Source organism: Papaver somniferum, chromosome 5 (genome assembly GCF_003573695.1).
Source record: "Papaver somniferum cultivar HN1 chromosome 5, ASM357369v1, whole genome shotgun sequence".
Lineage (NCBI taxonomy): Eukaryota > Viridiplantae > Streptophyta > Magnoliopsida > Ranunculales > Papaveraceae > Papaver > Papaver somniferum.
Window position 1 is genome coordinate 134406465 of NC_039362.1, and position 25966 is coordinate 134432430.

The 25966-nt window shown below is 35.6% G+C and overlaps 1 protein-coding gene and 1 long non-coding RNA gene across 4 annotated transcripts; one reads left to right on the forward strand and one right to left on the reverse strand.

The window, feature by feature from the left end:
• Window positions 1–1704: 1704 nt before the first annotated feature.
• On the forward strand, window positions 1705–4960 carry LOC113277836. Of its 3 annotated transcripts, none has more exons than XR_003325159.1 (4): window positions 1705–1797; window positions 2272–2332; window positions 2942–3095; window positions 4716–4960. It is a non-coding gene; the product is annotated as an uncharacterized LOC113277836 (long non-coding RNA). The 3 variants fall into 3 exon arrangements; XR_003325160.1 differs by lacking the exon at window positions 4716–4960 and adding an exon at window positions 4482–4622; XR_003325158.1 differs by lacking the exon at window positions 4716–4960 and having other exon boundaries at window positions 2942–3580.
• Window positions 4961–9429: 4469 nt separating this feature from the next.
• LOC113282799 (tyrosine/DOPA decarboxylase 3) lies at window positions 9430–11579 on the reverse strand. The gene has a single exon (XM_026531897.1). The coding sequence runs from the start codon at window positions 11388–11390 to the stop codon at window positions 9789–9791; it is 1602 nt and encodes a 533-aa protein (XP_026387682.1). The 5' UTR covers window positions 11391–11579; the 3' UTR covers window positions 9430–9788.
• Window positions 11580–25966: the final 14387 nt, after the last annotated feature.

Genomic DNA, 25966 nt, shown 5'->3' on the forward strand with positions numbered 1-25966 from the left:
TTTGAGTCGCGCTACTTTCGCATGTCCATGAAGGTCTTTGGGACGTGGGTGGTTATGACGACAATCCATATCTTTATTCATTATCCAATATTGATCTTCTTTGTTCATGGACTTATTCTTGAGGTTGAAAACGATCTTGAAAGGGCAATTTCTTTTCTTCGTCTTCGTCCTATTCTTTCTCCCGGTCTTCCCAACGTATACAATACCCTTTTTAACCTTGCTAGCGCCGGTTCCACTACGCTCACAAATCATTTCAAACCGATCCCATCGGCTTTGTTGTCCTTTAACTAGTACACAATTTATCTTCATCGCGTGTTCCTCAAGCCAATCCAGAACTTCTGGTTTAGTTTTCCATATCTACGTTCATTACAAAACAAGTAATTTGTAAGAAAAACTTTGGAATATTCCGACAACATTAAGGTAAACAAAAGGTTCTTACATACCAAATCATTTTGGAAGTGATCCCTGGTATCCTCGTGAATTATGTCTACTGGATCAGGTTGATTTTCCATGGGTCCAAGCACGATCTACAAAGAATATCACAAGGTTAAACACTAGAAAGGGAATATAATAACAAGGTTCGGCGCATTCGATAATCACATTATGTGCCGAACTATAAACATTTACAGGTTTCGGCTTATACGATATCCTCAATATGTGCCGAACCACGAACAATATTTTAACCCAAAAATTAACAAATTCATGTTCGGCTCAGACGATAATCATATTATGTGCCGAACCTTGAACATAAGAGGTTTCGGCTGATACGATATTCTCCATATGTGCCGAACCAGTAACAATATTTCAACCCAGAAATTAAAAAATTATGTTCGGCACATACGATTTTGGATATATAAGCCGAATTAGTAATGATTCTATTCCGGGCTATTCAGGATGTTGTTCGGCTTACTATGAAACTTTCATATAAGCCGAACTAGTGTTTAGCAAAAGGGTTGGAATTGGAAATTATAGGTTCGGCGCAAGCAGTAAACAGATTCAGTAAGCCGAACCGTTCATCAATTGGTAGATTCGGCTCATAGATGTGAGCCGAACCTCAACCTGTTTCGCCGAACCATGATTCAAAAAACCTAACTTTTGATAATTGAGAGCTATAGAAGTGAGATTAAGTATAGGATATAAGTGTACCTGTGTATTAGAAGCATTGGATTCCTCATCAATGTCTTCATCATCAGGATTTGGCTCATAAAAATCATCATCTTGAGTTTGTGTTTGAGTTTGAGCTTGAGTTTGAGTGGTTGTAAAATCATTCTCATAATCTAAGAAATCAGCCATTTCTGGATCGTTGTTGTAGTTGATATGTATTTTTCTAGGTTTTTTAGATGAATGATGACCCTCCTCATCCTCCATTGAATCAAGAATTAGAATTTTCTCACTTTCTCCTTCTCTTTCTCTCCTTCTTAACCAAACCAAAACTTTGATTTTTTTTTCCTCAAATTTTTCATCTAAATAACTCTTATAATTCTGAAAATTATTTTAATCATTAAACAAAATATTTAATCACTAATCAAGATTATTAACACTAATACTAAAGGGCAGATTTACCATTAAAAAAATTTGGGTTAAGGGGTTATCTGATTTTGCTATTTCACAACCCTTTTTTTTTCTTCATTCAGTATGCCTTGAAAGATTTTGGTATGCCCAAAATTATAGTTCTTTGGTTTGGGATCGACTAAAATGAAATACGAAAAATACTAGGGTTCCTTACTATAACCTACATATATTTATAGGCTGGTTAAGATTTGTTTAGGAAGAAAAGAGAGCAGCAGCAGCTTTAAGGTTTTTTCTTCTTCATTCTTTATTCATTTGAGGAGCAAACAACTATTCTTTTACGAGAGAAGTAGAAGCTTGTGCAGTCTACTTTTCTTTTTTTCTTTTTAATAGTTTCCAACATATGTATGTTCTATCCCCTGCTTAGTCTTTTTAGGGTACTATGGTATGATGCTAAGGAAGTAGCCATTAACGCTTTGGTTGTAAAAGTTTGACAATCCCTAATCTTTAGGGTTTTCCAAGGGTTTTATTGTTCCTGAACCTATTGAATCCGCTAATTCCTAAATCATTGTCACAAATCGCATACACCAGTCCAAATCATTGTGATTTAATGTATTTCTTCTCTCCAAAATTTCTGCACCCCAGTTTTTTTTTTTTTATCAATTAGAGTGGATTTTTCTTGGGATTTTTGCTTAATTCAATTGATTGTACACCTCTTTTTATCCTTTTTAATTTTATTGTTAATCTAGACTTCCTTTGCAGACCGATCAGGATTGCCACTGAACCATGCAGGGATGAACTGCAGGGACACGTGTGTTTGCAAGTAAGTTATAATGCCGTATCTAGTACAGTTCAACTAGAGTTTATTACTGATTACCAACCTTTAGCCATTTGGTTACATTGTGATGCTTTACATGGTGAGAATCGGGTTAATTCTGGAAGATGTAAACCAACTTTACAACTGTTATTGTTTATTGGCCTAGTTTGCTAATCACTTTACAACTGTTATTGTCTATTGGCCTAGTTCGCTAATCACTTAATCAATATGCTATTTTTTAAGATGAAGAGGTTCTTATTGTTATGAATATCATTCCTATTTGGATGTTGTTATGACAAGTTGGTCTCCTTTGTCTTGTATTGATATCGAATTATTACCTCAAAGAGTATTTTCCAAGTGAAAAGGTGTTATCAACTGCAGTCTCATTTGTTTTTGACCCTGATGAGGTGTTAAGATTACACAGTAAATGATACTTGTAATACCGGGTGACCAAATTTCTCAGCGATTACTTGGTTATTTTGATTGTGCATTTTTCTCACTCCATGATAAATTTGGTTAATAAATCATAACCCGAGCTCTGTGCTAGCTGTTAGGATGTGAATATACTTATTGATTTCCTTTTAATGCTTTTCGTTTTGTGAAATTTGTTTTCAGACCTGACCACCTGATGCATCTACAAGGGAAGATTGCTAAGATTGCTGGTACGGATCAATACTCATGCCTGACACATCATCACAGTGAAGAACATGCTCATAAAAAAAAACTTATGTGTAGGGGAGGGAAGTAATTTTGTTTGAAGAACTTAAGAGTAAGTTGTATAAATTCACTGGAAGGTTACTTTTTTTCTAGATAAGAAATGAGTCCTTTCAAACATGTATATTGTATCCCCCGCTTTGTCTTTTAAGGTAGGCAGATATCTCCATGCTAAGGAAATACTGGTGTAACCGTTGTAGAAGCACTAAAACCTGAAAACTACAAACTTATAGTAGTTTTTTAAGGATTGTCAAATTTACGTTGATGGGAAATGTAGTTGACATATTAAAGTTGTAGGGTCTTAAATCTTACAAGCTTCGGTATGTCTACTATATTTTCCATCAACTCTTTGGTTGTAAGATTTGACAATATCAGTTGGTAACTTTTTAGGGTCTGCTAAGAGTTTTAGTGTTCCTAAATCAGTTGACTCCACTAATTCCTATATTCAAGAAGAGTTTTAGAGTTTTAGTATTTCTTCTCTTGAAAGTTCATGTGGCCCAGTTTTTTGGATCAACAACAGGGAATTTTTTTCCTTTTTAATTCGCTTGTTAATCCAGATTTCAACTAACATGCCAGTACATATTTCCGCCCATGATTATATGTAACTTTTATGATTTTTTGTTTTCGTGATTTTGGTATAAATTTCATGCATGAATCATCCATAACATGAAAAGCCACATAACTTGAGAACAAACACGTTTTTTGCTTGTTGTTCCTCCCTGTAATTTGAAGTTAATGTCTAACTACCCTTCTCAATACTCTCCTTCGTGCACCTACCTCCGTCCATAATTAGATGACCTAGTTAAAATTTACTAGTCAATTTAGAAATGATTTATCTCTCAAACTATACAACGGATTTTTCTAAACTTTGTATCATCGGAAAGCATTTTAAAACACCTATCTAATGAATATAAATATGGCTATCAAATTATTTCTTATAATAATACTAATCTATCACTCCACTTATTTATGGTATAGGTCATCTAATTAGGGACGGAGGGAGTATTGGGGATTGTCAGTTGTTTTATCAGAATTGTTTTTGCTTGATCAATTTTCACATCAGTTTTTGATGAACTGTTCTTACCTTAACAAAACAAAAGTTGAACAAGTTACTTACTGAAAAGTTCTTTGGCAACTGTGGAATTGCAGGTGTCTAATTTTGTATGCCTAACTGATAATCTAGGCTTGGGGTGAGGTGTGAGATAAGTAATGATAGCACACATGCCTTCCCCCACCTAAGTGTTGCTTAAAATGACTTTGTTGCAGTGCACTGATATGTTAACAGCAAATAATTTGTTAAGTTGTTGTATCTGCTTTAAAATTAAAGAGTCTTGGTGATTGATATCCAGAAAATGTGCTATGGGTAAATCATTCTTCTTTTGCCACATTCTAATTATCAACGGAAGAGTAGTTCTGAATCACTTCTAACTCCACATTGTAGCCACTCAGCTCTGTTGCCCATTAGAAAATCGTTTCGACATCATCTAGTTCACGCTGCTTTCTAGGGGACCATCCAAAATATCCTCCCTTTGCTTCTCGACGGTACCCTGCACCATCAATAAGAGTAAGAGCTATTGTTGAGTGACAAATTTTACGACGCAGTGAAAGAGCAGTGTTTATTTTATGATTCATATTTTTAAGGCAGGTTCTGATTGTCAATGCTTGTTATCTTTAGGTCTCCATCTACCATCTTGCAATTGATCATAGTAAAGGCTCTGGGTGTCAGGCTGTTGCAATGCATCATAGTAAAGGCTCTGAGTGTCGGGCTGTAAGAAAAAGACTCTTCAATATCGCCCTCATGTTTGGGGGAGTGTAGCCCAGAGATAATGGGATCAGATAGAAGAAATCTGTTCCATAAAAAGAAAAAGACCAAAAAAGAAATCTGGACAGACGGTCCCATACCCACTAATCTCTCTATTTTGTTTTCTGACGCCCTCGTGTATCTCGTGTTAGAGTGTTTAGCCTGTATGCAGTTTGTCATGAAACACGTATCCTCAACTGATTGATGTATTTTTTCAACAACGCAAAATCAAAAGAACAAAAAAAAAAAATCGCAATCGGACAAAAACTGTTGTCCAGCAAAGTAGGAAACAGATCGAGAGTTATTATGAGAATGTGATTCACAGTTAAAAATGAGTTGTCTGCCTCGGGGCAGGTGTTTCACAGGCACCTAGCTACGCCTACCACATATTACTTAACGCAACTCTAGCTTAAAATTTAAAAGGCTAACTATAGAGTATGATGCATCTCCTACTTGGCTTCTTGTTTAGTTAATCGTAATCTTTTCGGTGTTTCTCAACTACTTTTTTCACCCACCAACCGATTCTTCTTAAATAGGTTTTTGATCCATTCATACGTCTAAAAGTGAAATTTTTCAGAAATTTAGGTTTTCTGGATTATCCAGAATCGGCTGACATAAATATCCAACATTAGCCGATTTTGCACAATTGGCTAATATGCACGTACACATTGGCTGATTGTTTTGTATGTTATTGAAGAACATCAATCCAAAATTGATCGGTGTGGACATTCATATAAATTGATTCTGGTTAAAGAAAATACTCAATTTTGCACCATGTTTTATAGGCTACAATCCGTGGATATAAATCTCTATATATGCTAATTGTTGCAATCAATTTTTAGAAACATCCACATCGGTCAATTGTTGCAATCAGTCTTTATATAGACAATTATTATAATCGGTTTATAAAAACATATACATTCGTCGATTGTTGCAATTTGTCTCGTATGTAAATAAATGTCTACAGATTTTTAGTGTTCTTCGTGAATGAGGAACATTAACTCAGAATTGTCCTATTACGTGGAAATGAACATCCACAAATTCTTGGTTGATGTTCTTAAAAAAAATAATAAAAAAAATAATAATAATCATGTTTTGGTGATCAATTAACATTAGTTGATTTCTGTGTTAACGAGATTAAACAACTATTAATCACCTGAATTAATATCAAATAATTATAAGTAAATTAGCCATTAACTAAAATAGCTGGTTAAGGAGTTTTTGAGTTTGCTTCAAAATAAACAGATTTTATCTTCTAGTGGTAGGTTTCAAACTAGTCAAGCTGCTCAATGGAAAACCTAACACTTCTATGCATTGATTTAAGCCTCCTACCTGGTTGTTGCCAACTGCAGAGGGAAACCGTTATCCTTTTTTATGACTTTTAATAATTTAGAAGAGAAAAAAAATCCAACCATTATGGTAGTAACTCAACATAAAGGGGTTGACGCTAGATAAAATTTGTTGAGGGGAACCAAAACTAATGAAATTAAAGGAATGAACCTAAAAGAAAAGGTAAAAAATTGAGAAGCAAAACGTATTTTAGTTAAAAGAGAGTCCCTAAAGTAATGACAAAAATCAAAAGAAAAATATCTGAATTAGGAAGTACTAATTACAACATTTTTGTTACAAATTAAAATTGATTAAAAAAAAATCCTGACAAATATCATAACTGAAAGCCCAATCGTCCACAGTATACTTAGCACCAATGATCAACTGCTTCAAGTTTCCTTTCTTGTTGTTGTAGCATTTGCCATGTCCTTTCCCATGAGTCTATCGTTCTTAATTATGTTTTTTTCCCATAATTAACTCTGCTATCTGAACATTTGAAATATCTTTAAATTAAAATAGAAAAGTTCAACAGGAAATGACGTCTACAAGGACGACCCCGAGGCCTAACAGACAATGCAGGGCACCAGGCCACACTCTGCAAGAGACCATCAAAACCCATCTTGTGTAGGGAATTTTAACTATAGACTAATAAAATACATATCTAATGAAAAATAACGAATTTTAAAGAACCTAAATTATAAAAACATAGGCAATATGGACTTCAACGCAGAAATTATGCTTTAAGAAAAATCAACATAAAAATCGAATTCTTATTAGTGATACTCGTCATGGATGATAGCAATCTTAATTGTTGGTATCACAATTGACAAAGCGATGAGAATGGTTCTAGTTCTGATTTCCTCTGCGTATGTTTTAAATAAAAGTCTACATTTTTTCTCTATGCATTTGGCCACCGAAAACTCAGGGCCTGCCCTACTTATGTATGTACTAATTTTAGACGTACAAGTATATTTATATGTTAACATGTTATATAAGGTTCTACGTAACTACGCTGACTTTAACTTCTTCGTATTTTTCATCTGAAAAACAACTCTGAGAGTTTTCAGACATGACCCCCACTTTTCTTTTCTTTGTTTTTCATTTTTAACTTCTAGAAATTTAATATCAATTAGAACAGTATACAGATTCGAGGATAAAAATGTATAACAAACAAATATGTATATATTTACATAAATATCATTGTCTTATAAATAGACCCGAAAATTTAAAAACTTAATATCTTTCAAAATATAAATCGATTTCTTTGTAAAATTTATATATTTGAGAAACTCTTTTAATTATCTACCTAACGAGTCAAAATAAGAGTATTAAATTCTTACTTTACACAAAAGTATTCATTGTTTTGAAATTTTGTATTGTTGTTCAGATTAGTGAATGATAATTTATAGTTTGAGTTTCAATAATTTGCAAAAGAAAACAACAACAGTTGTGGGCTAAATTAGACAGAAATCATAACGATATTACTCATGTTATTATCGAAAGTGACGCTAAGGAGCTTAAAATAGATTATCTAGAGATCGGTATTTTGAAAGAGATTGATTGTCATACTGATGCTTTATGTAAAAATCTTTTTTTTAGATTTTTTAGGTCTTGTCTTATTGCGCGCAAGTTTAGTATTGATCCCTGGACGAGTAATTTTGTTGCATATTTTCTTGCTAGCTGGTAAAAAGTAAATTACTCTTCTATATTTTGGACTCCTCTTAACTTCGTTTTCGTCCAGTTCAGCGATTGTCAACTGTTGAGGAAAACTCTTATCTTGGACCCTTTGCTTATAAAAAAAAAAGGCCAATTACAAAATGGTCATATTTTTTTTAATTCAGTCACAAAATGATCATACTTTTGTAATTCATTTACAAAATGGTCCTTTTCCATCCGATTTAACACTTTTGAATATAACGGTCTTATCATTTCCGAAAATATCCTCCGTCAAAATACCCTTCCTAATTAACTAATTGGTTGAAGTGGTGGTGGAAGCTTAAGAATCTATGCTAAACCCCGAAGGGGAAGCGGTGAACCCTTTGGTGAATGCGGTGTAGCGACCCTGGATGCGGTCTAACGAACATGAATGCGGTTTTACGATCCTGAATGAGATGTATCGATATGTAAGAGGCACCACCACCACCTATAAATAGCACCACCTATAACGATATGAAGGACACATAAGTAATTTCATTAACATATTTAACTGTGAGTCACCGCTTAGCTCTCTTTTTAACGGAAGTATGATCATTTTGTTAATAGTTTGTAATAGTAGGATGTTTTTGTGAATCGGATCCTAATACTAGAATTATTTTGTACATTTTCCAAAAAATAATAACAACCAATATTCGTGGACCGGATCAACAAAAACTGATAATATATGAATTCGCATAAACTACTACCCAGAATTGATGGCTCCATACTCTACAAATAAATAAATCCATGAAGTTGGTAAATGATTAGTAGCGCTAAAGTAGATTATTTTGGTATTAGGGAAATCTTTGTATTAAAAAAGATTTCCCCATGTTGCTAGACTGATGTGGTCTGTCATAGTGGGTTAGTAAGCTTTTTGAATAATATTTGTATTCCATCAAAACATGGTCCGATTTTCATTAGATTGCATACGTCCTTTGAAAATCATTAAAAAAATGATAGTGGGATATTCACCTACCACACCTGAGGCTAGGAGGCGCCACGAAAGTGTATCTTTACAGAGAAAATATGAACACCATTATTTATTTTTTTCTTAGTGGTAGCTCTGAAATTTGTACGTGTTGAATCTCACCAACTAAGAAGAAGAAAATAATAGAAAGAAAGGGCAACTCAAAAGAATGATGAATTGGTCATAGACTTGGTTATTGTCTTTTGGAGACTTGGACCGAGTTGTAGAATGAAGTTGGTGAACTAATATTTCAAAGTTGTTATTTTGGTCTACTCCCGCATGCAGTTGTTGAGATGGTGAGTAATGAGTATTCAATTTTTCTAAGAAATCCCATTTTCTCCAAAGGATCTTTAGAGCATAAAAGAAAATGCAGAAAATAATTCTCCAAAGATCTTTAGACGCATAAAAGAAAATATAATAATCAAAAGAAAATATAAATCCCATTTTACGGTGAGACCGTAAAACCAGAAGTAATGAAAGAGACACCGTAACCTTACGTGCATGTAAGTCATCAGGTGATGATATGTTAATATCAGTGACTAACATATATTAACTACTATCATCAAAAGAATACAATGATATTAGACACCGCAATCATAAACATAATTGATAGTATCTCATTTACTGATGAACAACTTTGGTACAAATCTACATTACAAAAATAATGACGAAAATTGATACATTAATTCATTGAAAAAATAAAATAAAAATTGAACTTGAATAAATAATAAATTTAAACCTAAGAAATATTTCTTAAGTAAAGAACCAAACCAAAATTACTTCCCCCTCTCAACAACTATCTTCCATTTTCTTTTCTTTCATTCTTTTTTTATTCTTTGTTCCAACTTTATAGATGCTAGCGAACGATTTTATTAGATTTTCAATTGCCACCGTTCACCATCAAATGCAGCTTCTCTGGTCTGAAGTGTCAACCACAAGATACGCGAAATATTTACTTAACTTGAAAAATTTGCTTCATCGAACTTACTAAGAATCAGATCTGCATGCTCTTGCAAAACCTCCCAAGCATGAATAACATGGCGTTCCTCTGTCAAGGTCGAACCGACTGCGAACCGAATCATGTAGACACCTCCGACGACCGCATGTGTCATATAAACACTACCTGTTGCATTGACCGTCTCTAAATACACTTGATTCAGCTTATTAGCAAGGACTAATTCTTCATTTTCATTGCGTAGTACTGCAATGACCCCGTTTCCATTCTGGTGTACTCCATTTTCACCGCATACCTTTACGGTTGTTGGGGGTAAAAGGCGGAAGCAGACCATAGCGAACGTCCTAGGCACAGTAATTTCGAATCTCCTATCCGCACCAACGAGACCCTCAAATGTCTTTGCCATTCTAACGTGACTCCTCAAGAAATTTCTCAGATTAGTCACACCATAGCTACGTAAAACCATCCAAAGCTTCATGGATCGGAATCGGCGACTGAGTGCGATCTGCCAGTCTTTGTAGTCAACGACCTGTCTTGACTCTGTAGCTTTGTTTCTCAAGTACTCAGGATTTGTGGAAAGAGCTTTAACCAGGGAACTTGGATCTTTAACCCAAAGACAACAACAATCCAAAGTTGTGAAAAACCATTTATGCGCATTGAGACTGAATGAATCAGCTTCCTCCACTCCGTCGATAAAGTGTCTAAACTCGGGACAGATACATGCACTTCCAGCGTAAGCTGCGTCGATGTGAACCCACATTTCGTATTCTTTCGCCACTTCACAGATAGGACCGATTGGATCCACTGCAGTCGATGATGTAGTTCCGACCGTTGGACATACAAACAGAGGGATCAACCCGGCTTCAATATCTTCAAGAATAACTTCTCTTAGAGTTGAAGCTGCTAATCCGAATGAATTAGCTTTAAACGTCTTAACAGCACGGAAGTTCTTGGGGTTGATTCCTGCAATCTGAGCAGCTTTCTGTAGTGCACAGTGAGTCTGATCAGATCCATAAACAACTAATCTTCCGATATGTTCACGACCGATTTTGTTCAACTTTCTGTCTCTTGCAGCTGTTAATGTACATAAGATAGCTTCACAAGTAGTTCCCTGTAAAACTCCACCACCGGTACCAGAGAACAAGTATGATTTTGGAAGGTTAAGCATTTTGCCGAACCAATCCATAACAATACTCTCGAGTTCTGTAGCAGCAGGTGAAGACATCCAGTTAAAACCAACGACATTAAAACCAGTACTAAGCATTTCACCGAGGAATCCAGCAACGGAACCACTGGAAGGGAAATAAGCATAGTAATTAGGACTTTGCCAATGTGTTAACCCTGGAATAATCTCACTCGTCACATCTTGAAGAATCGTTTCGATAGATTCTGGATTGTATGGAGCTGTTTCTGGTAATCTTTTACGTAGATAACCGGGTTCTACTTGACTTCGAACTGGATATTTCTCGACATCTCTGTAATAATCAGCTAAGAAGTCGATTATCATATGACCTTGTCTTCTGAATTCTTCTGGGTCTAATGGGTTTGTTGCACCGAAAGCTGAACTGTGTTCAAGAACATCTTCTGTGTTAAGACTACCCATTTTTAGATAAAATGAAGAAGAAAGAGAGGTGGTTTTGATCTGGTTGAGACGGTGGGAATTGGTTTTCTTGGATGTTGAAGATAAAAAGGTAGAGAGAAAGAATGAAAACAAGCACTGCTGCCACTGGCACTTGTTTTTCTTTTCTTTCTCTTGGGAAATGAAACTGCAAGTTGTGAATGGAGATAGAGGGAATGGAGGGCTTATATAGGGAAGTTGACGAAGGGATCATATGGGAGAGAGGTTTCTAGGAAGGCTTTGATTCTGAGGAAATTTTGTGGTTCCATTTTCACACACAACTACTTCACCCCACGTGAAACACATTTGTTTATTGCTTGCATATTCATCGGCACCACTATTGAAATTCTAAGTCAAATACTCGGGAATATGGTTCAATCTTTTTTTTGCGGTTTAAGATGAAATTCAAGTTGTTAAACCTCCGAGAAACTGATGTTTTTTTATTTTTATTTTTGCACTCGTACATTTATTTCTTCCTTAATTCATACATATTCAGGCCTCTATGTCCCTATATATCAAGATATTTTTCTTTTGCAGTTAAGACGTAATATGGTAATGGAGTTGGATGCAGAGGCATTGACAGTTCTAAAAGCTATTCAATATGCTCAAAATAAAGGGATTAGAAATTTCGAACTGGAAGGAGATTGTCAGAATGTCATCTCTGCGGCATATATGGAAGAAAGGAAACTATCAATTGGACAACAAGTAGCTTAATAAAAGACTCTTTTACATTTTATTACTTGGTATAGTTGGATTTGTAGTTATGTGGCCAGAGACTTTAATCATATGTCGGATGAAATTGCAAAGTTTTGCGTCAGTCTTGTTGAGATTGTAGAATGGGACAGTGGTATGCAGTATGCTACCCCCCATGAAATTAGTCGGGTGTACAAGCAGATTCATAAAACACTAATTAATTAATTAATTAACTAATCTTCCTTTCTTTCGTACGAAATAAAAACCATAATTTCTTCGTATATTTAAACATTACAACAACGGCTAGAATGGAAAAAAATATTAACAACAAAAATCTAACACTTACGGTTTTACTTTCGTTCCTGGAAAAATGGTATTTTTATTCCGTTTTAAGAAAAGTCATACTTTCACTCTGTTTTCAAGAAAAGTGATACTTTCATTTTTGACCTATTTTTAGGAAAAAAATGAAACAGTGAAATTATTTCTTTTGTTAATGGAGATAATGTACACCTAAAAATATCATTCCAACAAAAAAATGATATATAATGAAACTGATTTTCTTTTTCAGAAAAAATAATACTTTCATATTGTTTCAGAAAAAGTGATACTTTCACCCCCGTTTCAGAAAAAATGATACTTTCACTCCACTTCAAGAAAAGTGATACTTTCACATTTTCAAGTTGGCCTATTTTTAGATAAAAATGAAACTGTGAAAGTATCTTTCTTTTTGAAACGAAAGTAGTATATGCCTAAAAATATCAATTCCAACAAAAAAAAGAAAAAACACCTCTATGTACAACTCGTGTTTCGCTTTTCTTCGATCGGCATTTCCCAGCTTAGCAGTAGTGTTCTATTAAGAGGAATATGTTTTTTTTTTTTTTTTTTTTTTGAATAATCGTTTAGATAAGAGGATGGAATCAGTCCAACGCACTCACAGCTCCCAAAATCAAAATGATGTTTTAGAGTTGTCTACTCCCCCCATCAATTAACAAAAAAGGATTAATAAGTAATCTATGATCATCCAGTAATTATGTCTGACATTTGTTCTTTTTGAAGCCATTTGTTTCCATTATCATTTATGATGATGACGAAGAAGATAGATTAATTTGTCTGTCACCCCCATATCGTAGAGTTTGTCTGCATTTTTTTTCCTTTGTCTGCACAGCTGCTGCAGTTAGATTATTGATCACGACGCAAGTTGTCCACTGCGCATACGAGATAAAAAAAATAGTTGTTCATCAATCATCAGCATACTAGATTCTTTTTTTCTTTTTTTTTGCAGTAAAGAAGATGAAATATTTTACAAAGGGATCAGTAATTCAGTATACGAGATTCACAGCTGGTAATACTTGTATCTATTAATTATAAAATTGGTAAGTTGTAATTAGTAAAATAGGACATTTTTCTCGAGGCAGAAATTTTTTCGAACCACACAATCAAATCAGATCTTACAACTACGTCTGCATAACGTCGTCGTGGTGGGGACAGGGTTACCTATCACGGTCAGAGGACCGTCGTGGGATCTTCAACACATGCCGCCGAAGTCACCGCATTTTGCGTCACTACACGTCATCGCGTACGTTAAAATTAACACAAACCTAAAAAGTAGATTTGACATTAAAAATAAAGGGGGTTGTTAGATGGCAGCAGGATAATTTAGTAATACCTACAGAAATCTAATGGATTGGTGTTTTGTTATTAAGTATAGTAATTTAAACAGACTGGTAAATCTTATGGACACCTCGCGTGGGTTGTCAACAATGTGATTGTACTAAAGGGCTGTGGAAAATCAATCTACTGTCCATTATTATTATTATTATTCATTGTTATCATCATTATTATTAGCAGTGGGTTGGTGGCTAAAAGTTTAATATGCAGAGAATTTCTTATCTTCTCGCTTCTTTTAGGAGTAGTTATTATTATTAAGAGCAGCCGAAAGTTGGGTTGTAACTCACACAAATGGTATGTGTCCAGTTACACAGTTCGGTCCCTAGTATTGTTTTGATTTTTCTTTTCTTATAATTCTTTTTTTCTTTTAGAAATCAAAGTATCTCTTCGTTAATAAAAATTTAAAGTTACAATGAAAACAACTAGAAAAAGATGAATCTGGGAACGGACAGATTTGAAACCCAAAACAACTAGAAAATGACCAGAAGCAAATCAAACTAGAAAATAAGACACAATGAGTAGATCTATTGAGATCCTCCTGCTTAGATCCGCTCCTCTACAATATGATGAGTTTCTTGGTTTGGTTTTATATGAGAGAAAATCTGTTTTTTCTTAGCTGAAATATAAGCCAATCTATAGTTTCAAAATCGATAAATTATACTTCGTTCCTAATTAATAGGCTGGTTTTGTTTTTAGAGAAAATAAAGAAAATTAAGAGAACTAATCATTGAAAGTGGTCCTCATGACACTTGTCAATAAAAGAAGTGAAGTGAAATGGTCCCCATGACACTTGTCAGTAAAAGAAGTAAATTGAAATGGTCTACATGACACTTTCATCAAAAGAAGTTAAGAGAAAAGTGGTCCCAAAAATCTAAAGTAATATTTGACTTTCCCAATTAGGAAATCAGCCTACTTTTTTTTGAAACATATATTTATAGAAACCAGCCTATTAATTAGGAACAAAAGGAGTAGTATATAATTTTCTTTGTTTATATCCCAATTTAAATTCTTTTAGTTTAGATGTTTTTTTTGTTTTGTCTTCCTTTTTCTTCTTCCCCGTTTTTATATTTTCCGCACTTTCTGGGAGCTTGTTTTTTTTTTTGTTTTTGTTTTAATCCCTATAGTTGTATTTTACCCTTGTAAATGATTGTGCTTATACATATTCTATGACCATGGAGTTTGTTCCTCGCCCTATCATTTTGATGGCGACTTTCTTAGAATATAAACGTGTATTCCAGCGAAATCCTTATTCCATCAGTCGCATATCGCGGGTTGGCACACAGATAGTATCCGTATCTGTTATATAACCGATACAAGATCTTGTGTTTCTGTAGTTCTCTGTACCAGTTCTGTATCACTAAGTATCTTTGAGGATCCGAATCAGTCCCGTATCTCTCCCGTACAAATCAATACAGATTTATACATGTGATCGTCAGGGGCTTGGAGCTTACACAAGTTTCCAAAACTATTTAACAAAAATGAATGATTGTACGTATGTTTTACATTACTATTATGATTTGCAAAGACAGAAAAGATATATAAAATCAGTTCTAAGTTATAACAAATTAATATATCCGATCCGAGTCACTAGGTTTTTTGGGATCAATCAGGATATCGTATGTGAATACCGATGCGATTGTACCGATTTTAGTGATGCTCGTTATTCATTTATGCAAACCATGCTAATGATGATAATCTATATTTTTCATGAGAGAGTGAAATTAATTTCTTTTGTGGCAAAAATTACATGTAACACCACCCCCTTTCTCCTCAAGTGCGCGCAAGGAGATAAAATATGCAATAAGCACTCTAGTGAAGTAGTGAGTCACGAGTAATACACTACGCTACTGCGTGGCGAGTCGATTGATGAAGGAGAAAGAACAAAGGGGTGACTAAGATTAGAGAGAAGGGTTAGAGAAAAAAACAAGCTTGCATGCTAGCCTCGTGCATAAAGACGTGAATCACGTTGGGGTGTAAAAACTTCGACAATCAAACGCTTCATCAATCTAAGAAATGGCTTTATATCCCATCATGTGCCGTTATGCGATATCCACTTTATTTTTGACAATTTGGTTCCGGACGATTTGGAAAGGTGTAATGCAAATGCCGTCTTGATACATTCTGACTGAGTATTGTATAATGCATGCCCCATAGGCCAGAGTTCCATAAGAACATCTCAATCATGGATTCATGGCAACATTGACAGGTAAGAGAAAGAAAAACCGTCAATGTATATGCCCATGTCACATGGCTAATGTCCACTGCATACTACTACTCTCTTGGAAATGCGCATCGAAATTTATTTTGCTATCATCTGAATGTAAGATTGTTTGGACTTTTAGTCTTTGTTCAGTCAAATACTGTATGATACTCTTATCGATGTTTTTGATCTTTCTATAAATTTTGTAAGAAACTATGTCTGGCCCTTCAAAGGAAAATGCGGTTCTATCATGTTATATGCCTTCTCTAGAACTGTACTAGGTACAATCTGCCGACGCAAAATCCAAACATTTCCCTATTTCTTCCTTCATTTCGATCATAGCTATAAGTAAATTATTAGCAGTCTACATGCATCAAAGCATATGTGAGGTAACATGGGCGGCTTCTAGTTTTTTCATACTATCTCCTCCCGCAGCCTGTCATTGGTCCTCCGGTACAGCATCCACGGGAAGCATCAAAGCATATGTGGGTGTATATGTACTTGCTTATATTATTTTTTTCGTGCCGGCCTTACTTTTGTTCGTCAAATTTACTAGCTTCACCTACTATTTATTTTTATTTTTATTTTGCTCAACATGCAGAGTGGTGCTAAAAAAAAATGAATGTACGAAGTATGCAACCTTTTTAAGGAATATCGGGAGAATACGAATTAGGAGATTCGTAAGACGAGGTATATGCGCATAAGACAAACATAATCAGACACACATCTCATGACAGTAATGTCGTATCATATAATTCAAGTCGATCTAGTGAACGATACTTTCAAAGAAGAACGTGGAAGGGAAGAGGGACAGCCATATATATTATTGGTACCGACTGCTGATAAAAGTCATTGTTGTTTCAAATTTAATTTTATGGTTGGAATTGGATTTTATATCACAAATATTGTACCATACTTGGAATATTCTTAGCATTAGTATTGGCACACACGTTACATGGGTACTACTCAATGTATGGTGAAACAAATAGAAGAAGAGAGTCGACCAAAAAAGATGAATTCTAATTTCTAAATAACAAAGGATCTTGGAGGGACGCCACCGTGGAGCCATGACATGTATTTGCAATTTTGCACCATTCACTTGTTTCCTCGTGTTTCACGAGCCAATGTTGTTGCCCCCACACAGGTATACCCGCAATGGCAGTGGGGCTGATGGTCTTGACATCATTTATATGTATCCAGAAAAGATTTACAGCATGTTTGTTTCAGGACCAGTGGGTGTTCAAACTATTGAACAGAGGTCGCCACTATTTTTATATAAGTGGCACTGCATCTAATAATCTTACATTTGCTTGGCTGAATTTTTCCGGAGTTGTTGGAGTGTTATACAAGACGATTTTATGAAGCTTGTTAGGGACTTTCACAGGTATGGTTCCATTGATTGGCGTTTCAATTATTTTTTTTATTACTCTAATTTCGAAGAAGGAGGACTCTTGCACGCCAAAAGACTTAGGCCATTGAGTCTTACTGGTAATGTGTATAAGATGTTGTCTAAATTGCTTGCGGAAAGATTGAAGAAAGTGATGCCGGATCTTAATTCTGACTTTTAAGGAGCGTTTATTCATGACAATCAAAATTTTAGATGGAGTTCTTATTGCTAATGAATGCGTGGACAGCAGGTTAAAGGATAAGAAGCTCGGTATTCTTTATAAGATTGATATGGAGAAAACCTTCGACAATATCAACTGGCAATCTCCATTTACAATTTTACAGAAGAATGATTTTGGTTCTAAATGGATTCAATGGATCAGATGGTGTGTTGCTTCTTCTCATTTGTATGTTTTGTTTAATGGGAGTTCGACATAGAAGTTTAAACCAAGCAAAGGGGTACGTCAAGGTGACTCTTTATCTCCATGTCTTTTTCTTATGGTGGTAGAGGTTCTTTCTTAGTTGATAAATGATGCAGTGGAGAAAGGTCAACTTTCAGGGTTTCAAGTCGTCAAAAATGGTACTATTATTTCTCATCTTCAACTTGCTGATGATACGCTTATCTTTACTGACGCAAGCGTGGAGGAAATGAGAAGACTTTAGGTCACTTTAGTCGTTTTTGAAAGCATTACTGGGTTGAAACTGAATTTAGATAAAAGTACAATGATAAGTGTTGGAGCTGATGCAATGATTGATGTTTTATCTAGGGAGCTTGGGTGCAAGATGGAAAATTACCTTTTACTTATCTAGGAATGCCAATTGGTGAACATTGGCGTAGTACAATGGTGTGGGAGTATATCCTGACCAGAATGGAGCAGAAGTTGGCGACTTAGAAGAAAAGAAAATTGAATAAAGCGGGTAGGCTTATCCTTATCAAGAGTTGTCTTGCGAGTTTACCAATTTACCACTTGTCTTTATTTCATCTTCCAGTTAATGTGGAGAAAATATGGTGCGGATTATGCGTTACTTTTTGTGGGGTGGTGCGGAAGGGAGAAAGAACTTAGTTTGGGTTGCTTGAACAAAAATATGCATGCCTAGAGAGAATAGAGGGTTAGGAGTTAAAGTTCAGAGAACTACCAATCAATCTTTACTATGGTAAAACGGATTTGGAGATACTCGAAGAATAAAAATAGTCTTTGGAAGATAGTTACTCATAAATTCAAGAGGAATTCGAAGTTGTTAATGTCGGATGTCAATAGCAAGCCGCAATGTAGAAGTCTATGGAAGAATATCATGAATATAGTTTCTATCGTCCAAGATATGGCTCAGTTTACGGTGAGAAATGTCAGACCAAATCAAAAGTTTTATGAATTATTTGGTAAATTACGAATTCTTCATAGGCCGTTGAATCGTTTCAGCTGCAATTGAATGAATTATTACATGTTAGTATGCAAACATTAAACGATCACACACGTATAAAAATATCGGACTACTCATTTTTTCAAGAGAACGAGCTAATGGATGATAGTCGTTCACCATTTTGCTAACTTTAAAATACTCTCGCATTGAGTTTTTTATGTATTGGAATTAAAAATCTAAGTCTCTCTCCATTTGCGGTTTTTTGGATTCGTGGTGCGCTCATAATAGAACTCTTTAACCTTCTTCCAAAACATTGAATATAGTTTGTGATAAGGCACAAGCGGAAGCGGTATGATGACAAGGAGAATCCACTCCTAATGGTGATGATAGAAGACTCCAATCTAGGAGCAAGATTCTAATCCAAGAGTTAAAAAGACAAACAATAATGGTGTTTAACCAAACAAACTTAAAAGTTTCATTCAACGATAAAAGGCGAGCCGCAGCTAAATTGAAATGACAATAGAAAAGGCTATTTATAGCCTGCAAACATAAACCATAGAGTCTAGAACTTTCCTAAGCAAGATAAACATAATAAGAAACTATAAAATCCTAACAATAATATACCAAAAGTAATAGATATCCAAGATATCAGCCAATCTTGGAAACAGTTATCCCAACCCTAAATATGTTCCGTATCAGGCTCCCCTACTGCGAAGAAACTCGTCTCGAGTTTACAACGAATGAGGCAAGTCAGATACAAAGCACTTGACTGTCCTTGGATTGGCGCTTCAGTAGCGTAGCTTGCTGTCGAATTATGCATGGGCATAACAAAACGACTAAAACCCAATAAATGATGCCATCCTTTCCATCCCTGTATAGTGGATTTAAACTGGTGCTTCTGTACAATCCAACAAAAAGAGATTTTAAATCCCAACTCAGTCAGATGAATGTAATCACGAGAGCATCCATTAAAGTTAGGTCGCGCTTCACAATTTTTGGCAAGAGGATCTTCATACTGACAGGGAACGATTAATGAAATATCCCTTTCTAGTATCGTATCAACAACAGGCTCATATTGTTCCAGCAAGCTCCCTTTTCCTACTGCCTCAAGCTTACTAGACTCCATGTTTATTGCTTCTTCCTTTGGCTTAGGACTGGGTATTAGAATTATCTTTGCCTTCTCCCACATAAATTCATAAGAGTTGTTCTGAGTTCTACGAATTGCACCAACATCAAATAACCAGGGCTTACCCAACACAATATCATATAAATCCACGTCAACCACTTCACAAACAATTGAGTCAGAATGTTCTTACCGAATGACAATGGGAATCGGCAAACACCGACACAAGTAATTGATCCCTGTTGACACACTCAATTTGATCCGGGTAAGGATACCAATCCATCTCTAGCCCCAAGACTTCTACCATTTTTCTAGATACCAAGTTATCAATGCAACCACCATCGAGTATAAAACGGCAAACACTTCCATTAACAAATCCAGCAAACAATACGTTTTTCTGGCCGAATGAGTACTCCGTCATTTTTCAAAACATTTTAGATTTAACGGAGTCTGTAAGTTTATAAAACTTTGTTGAAAGCTTGTTTGATTGGTGGGATCAGATGAGTAAGAAAGTCAGGGGCTTATAATAAGGATTAATAAAAGAAACCCAAAGATTTCTAATGAGTTTATATCTTTCCCCACCCAAACAGGACCTTAATAAAATTCTTGATTTCCAAAACCTCAATAACCAACGGAAGAGTTGGAGATCTTACCAAACAGTGAACTAGACGACGGTGATGATCAATACACGATGAGATCTAAAAAACTGCTCGTGTTCAACTTTGGAAACGAAGACCAAACAGAATAATTTTCTTATTCTTAACAGAACGTACGTATCTCTTTCCTTCCCACTAGTAATAACTAGGGTTTCACCAAAACAAACAAATAGCAGTAGCAAGGTTGAACGAGAAGCTTACCCTATAAGGCGGTGAGGGAAAACTGCAACTGCAAGGATGCTTTCGGGAGCAACTGATTGGCGAGAAGGGGGCCACAACCCAAATTGAGTAGGCAACTTTGATGATGAACGACCAATTTTTTTTTTTGTTTGTTTGTTTTTTTGATAAAAACCTAGAAATCACAGGAATCCTCGACTGATTCTTCTAGGCGGCCTCACAGACGAACAACGCTGGAAAACCTGCTCTGATGCCAGCTGATATGGCACAAGCGGAAACGGTATGATGACAAGGAGAATCCACTCCTAATGGTGATGATAGAAGACTCCAATCCAGGAGCAAGACTCTAATCCAAGAGTTAAAAAGACAAACAATAATGGTGTTTAACCAAACAAACTTAAAAGTTTCATTAAACGATAAAAGGCGAGCCGCAGCTAAATTGAAATGACAATATAAAAGGCTATTTATAGCCTGCAAATATAAACCCTAGAGTCTAGAACTTTCCTAAGCAAGATAAACATAATAAGAAACTATAAAATCCTAACAATAAGATACCAAAAGTAATAGATATCCAAGATATCATCAAATTTCGGAAACAATTATCCCAACCCCAAATACGTCCCGTATCAGTTTGTCGGGACGTTCATGGAAGGCGGGGATGAACGGTTTCACGAGCTGCATATCTTCTTCCGGATCCCATTCCATTTCTAGGCTCAAGGTGATGTGGGAGCGGCTCAAAGAGGTTGTATTTATATTGATAAGGACTCGACGACTAATTTTTTCGAAATCAATTCACACAATCGGATTTTACAAATGTCCACATGGACCGATTCTTACCTAGCAAAATCATATTAAATCTGCCTCGCCACAATCTATTTTTAAAAATGCAGATGTAATTCGATTCTTGGCAAAAAAAAGTTTTAAAAATGCAGAGGTAGTTTTTCAGAAAATCATTTCATATCCAACAAGGTTGATTGACCAAATTAAAAGTTTTATTCAAGAGTTAAATAACAAAGGAAAAATCACAGCTCATGGTGACCAGCAAACTAAGATTGCAAAACCTTCATGGTCAAATTTTAAGTCAAGATTGGATAATTTTTATTGATGCCTATAAGAAAAAAGAGGATTTATCCATGGGATATGCTTTCATTCTGTACTCAGTGGATCAAGAAGCTTTCATGCATCTCTCAGCATGCCTCTTCAATCTTACACGCAGAGGAAAAAGCGCTACTAGGCGCTTTAAAATGGTTAGAAGTAAATATATTTACAAGTGTCTCAATAATAGCATAATGTAAACTATTAGTGGATACAATCAACAACCAAGAAGCAACTACGTCATGGACATGGGAGAATATACAAGAAACTACTTATATCCTAACAAACTCCCACAATCTCAAGTAAGGTATATAAATAGAAATCACAATGCAGCGGTGGACTCAATTGCAAAATAAGCGAGGATCAGAAGAATACAACATAGAACAACCCACCTTCACCGAAGAGATCGAAGAGCGAGCATCATTTCTAATGTTTTAGATAAACATAAAATTGTAAATTTATTGTACTATATTGTTTAATTAATATATCTTACATTTTCCCAAAACAAACTAAAAACTTAAATAATATTCGTTGGGAATATGTTAGAAGAATCCTGAAAAAAACATCTATAAAAAGAAAGAAAGGCGATTCACCAAGCTCAGATTATTTTATGGTTCAAAATCCTCGCGTTTTTAGGGGCCAACAATAAAACAAAAAAGGTCACCCAAAGGGAAAATGTAGCCAGCCCTTATCTCGCGTAATTCGTAATGGCAAAATTACCCTTATATATTCGGAGGATATGATAACATTGTTATCCTCCGATTTCAATCGGAAGCCAAAATATTTCCCAGACTTTCGATTGTGGTCGGTGCAGTATTAGAATGATTTTTGTTTCATTTTTTCATTTCTTTTGCATTTGTGAGTTATTAGAGTTATAGAGAAGAGGTTGAAGGAAAAAAAGGGAAAAACCATTTTTTTCACTACAAAAATGGATGGATATGAAGAAGAAGGTGATAATCATGACGAAGAACAAAATGTTGAGGGTTCACGACCGTTTAGAGAAGACGATTTGGGGTATATGTTGAATGATCCAAACTTTTGTGGAGAGGAAAACCTAGACGACCCTTTCATGGAAGAAAATGGAGAATCGCATGATATTGAAGCTAACGATGCATGTAAAACACAGGTATTGTGTTAAGAAACTAAAATACTCGATTTGCATGGTTTGTGTGCTTTTGTAAACAAGAAAAACCGATTATTGCATGCACTGAATGCCATGAACTACCCATATTCGGTAGATAATTTCTAGATTAAACTTACGAATATAACACACTGAGTACCAAATATGTATATTCGGTAGTTCCAAGATACTAGTTTACTGCCGAATATGAGAAAAACCCCAAACTGGTTTTCCAAAAATATCTACATTCGGTAGTTATGTAGAGTTATTTACCTCCGAATGGCCCCAAAAACGAATTCCTCAGAAAATTTCAAAACTCAGTATTCTTATCCTTTACAATCGGTAATAGTTTAACATTATTTGACTGCCGAATATAACAGTGGCCTCAAAATAAAATTTCCGAAAACTTGAAAATCGGATGTTTATCGATTAAAGTTATCTCCCGGTTATTTATATTCGGCTGGTTTACTATATATTTTAGCTTCCGATTATATCATTTTTTGCACTCAGTAAACTGTGTACATTCATTTGCATAAATCGGGTGTTTTGGGTAACCGATAGGATTCCGAATATAAAGTATTCGGAAGTTTGACTTATTTAATGACCTCCGATTATATCATTTTTTTCACTCAGTAAACTGTGTACATTCATTTGCATAGATCGGGTGTTTTAGGTAACCGATAGGATTCCGAATATAGAATATTCGGAAGTTTGACTTATTTAATAACCTCCGATTATTGTATAATAATTTTTTGCTTTCATATGCAGGCCGTTGAAGAGTTTGTTGATGACTTCTATTTGAGGCCCGACACTTCCCTATACTATGCAAACGATTTGGTATACTCATTACTACTTTTTTCTTTTTTTTCAAAATTTATATGTTAAATGGTTATGCTTATTAGGTTTGTTTTGTTTTATGCACGTTTAGACATTTGGAAGTAAGAAGGAGGCAAAGGAATGGCTTATGAACAAGGCAAAAGATAACATGTGCGTGGTAGTTCAAAATAATCATGTTAGTGACACTCGATTTGAAATGATTTGTGAGCGAGGTGGGACGCGAAAGAGTCACGAGGGAAAGAATAGTAAGTACATACGGAAGACGAATAGGAAATACCGAAGCAATACCAAGAAGATAGGATGCCCATTTAAGATTGTCTTCTATAAGCCCGATGGTATTAAAGGTAAAGAGTATAAAATGTATAAAGTTGATAACGGTTGTCACAACCATGATGATCCGTTGGATTTAATTGGACATGTAATGGTTGCCAAGTTAAAACCACATCAAATGCAGACGGTGAGGTCTATGCGGATCCAAAAAGCGAGTGCGATCTTAAGTAAAATAAAGGCGGACGATCCCGACAACTTGTCTTCTTTGTCTACAATTAAGTCGGCCCTAGCTACGATCAAAAGGACTGATTGGGATGGTAGAACGGTCATGCAACAATCGAGTGGTTAGCGGAGTTACACGGCTACACCTTGAGAAGGGAAGAAAAGGATGGTATAGTGGTTCGTATTTTCTTGGCACATCCCGAAATGATCCAATTGGCTCAATGCTTTCATCAAATTTTGTTGATAGATGCTACTTATAAGACAAACAAGTATAACATGCCGTTGTTGAACATTGCTTGCCATACTTCGGACAAAAACACGTTTACGATTGCATGGGGTTTAATGGATCATGAGAACAATGTGAGTTTCATTTGGATGTTGGAGACGTTGAGGTCCATTTATAACGGTGATAATTTTCCAAGGGTTATTGTAACGGATAACGATCAAGCCTTAATGCATGCAATAGCGGTAGTGTTTCCGGAAGCCCAAAACTTGCAATGTACGTGGCACATTCAATGCAATCTCAAAACCAATTGCCATCATCATTTCCAAGCTAAAAGACCAAGGAAGGGTACCAAGAGGTCAAAGGAAGAGGATGAGCGCATTAGTAAATTAACCTTGGAAGAACGTAAGAGGATAGGCTATTTGAAGAAAAGTGGAAGGAGGATGGAATAATTTGGAAAATGTTCATGAAAGCATGGGACAAAATCGTTTGGTCGATGACCGAGGAAATTTACGAATGTAACTTGAAGAAATTTGAGGATGAATACGCACGGACTACCCAAAACCGGTTGAGTATTGTAAAACACAATGGTTAACGATTAAGGAGAGGTTTGTGTTTGCATGGACATATGAATATCGTAACTTCAAGAACGAGGCGACAAGCATTGCGGAGGGGTCTCATGGTCGACTAAAGAAAATACTAATTGGTAGTCAAAATGGAGTTGTGTCGATCCAAGAAGCAATCCATGAATTCACCAATCGTGATCTCGTAAAGATTAGGAAATGTATGCAATTTAGTGTACACCAATTCCCGATGGAACATATTAAGGAAAAATTGCTTCTAAGGGGAGTTGTTCATAAAGTTTCAAGATGGGCAATAAATCGCATGATGAAACAATTGAAGTTATATAAAACTTATGATGACGAGAATACGGTTTGTGTTTGCAAGGATATGATAGGTATTGGACTCCCATGTCGTCATAAGTTGGGTAGGTATGTTGAAGTGATTGACATCGATGATATTCACCCATTTTGGAAGCAATTAAATTTCACTCCGAACACCCCGGTAGTTGATGGTCCGTCTTTCTTCGAGTCGGAATTGTATGCACGAATAGCCGAGCGTTACGCTACATCAAACGGCACCAAAAAAAATATTGATGCATAATTTGGAGGAAGCCCTTCACCCTTGTTTAAGGGAGGTTGATGAACCTATTAAGCAAAAGAACACCGGTAGGCCGAACACCGAAGTGTCGAGGACCATCCAAAGAAAAGAGTTGAAGGAGTATTTGTCTAATAAAAGAATATTGTCTAGGCACGAGTGTTCGGAAGCCGAATTTGAAGATGAGCCGGAACCTAAGAAAAGAGGTCGTCCAAGAAATGATCAAAGTGGACCAACCACCCGACAAGTAAGGCCAAAGATCTCTACAGAGCCTTCTCAAGTAAGTCAACCCAATGTTGTCGAAGAAGTTGTTGAGCAAATGAACGCCTCGCAACAAACCCAACCAATGGAAATTCTTACTATAAAAGAGGACA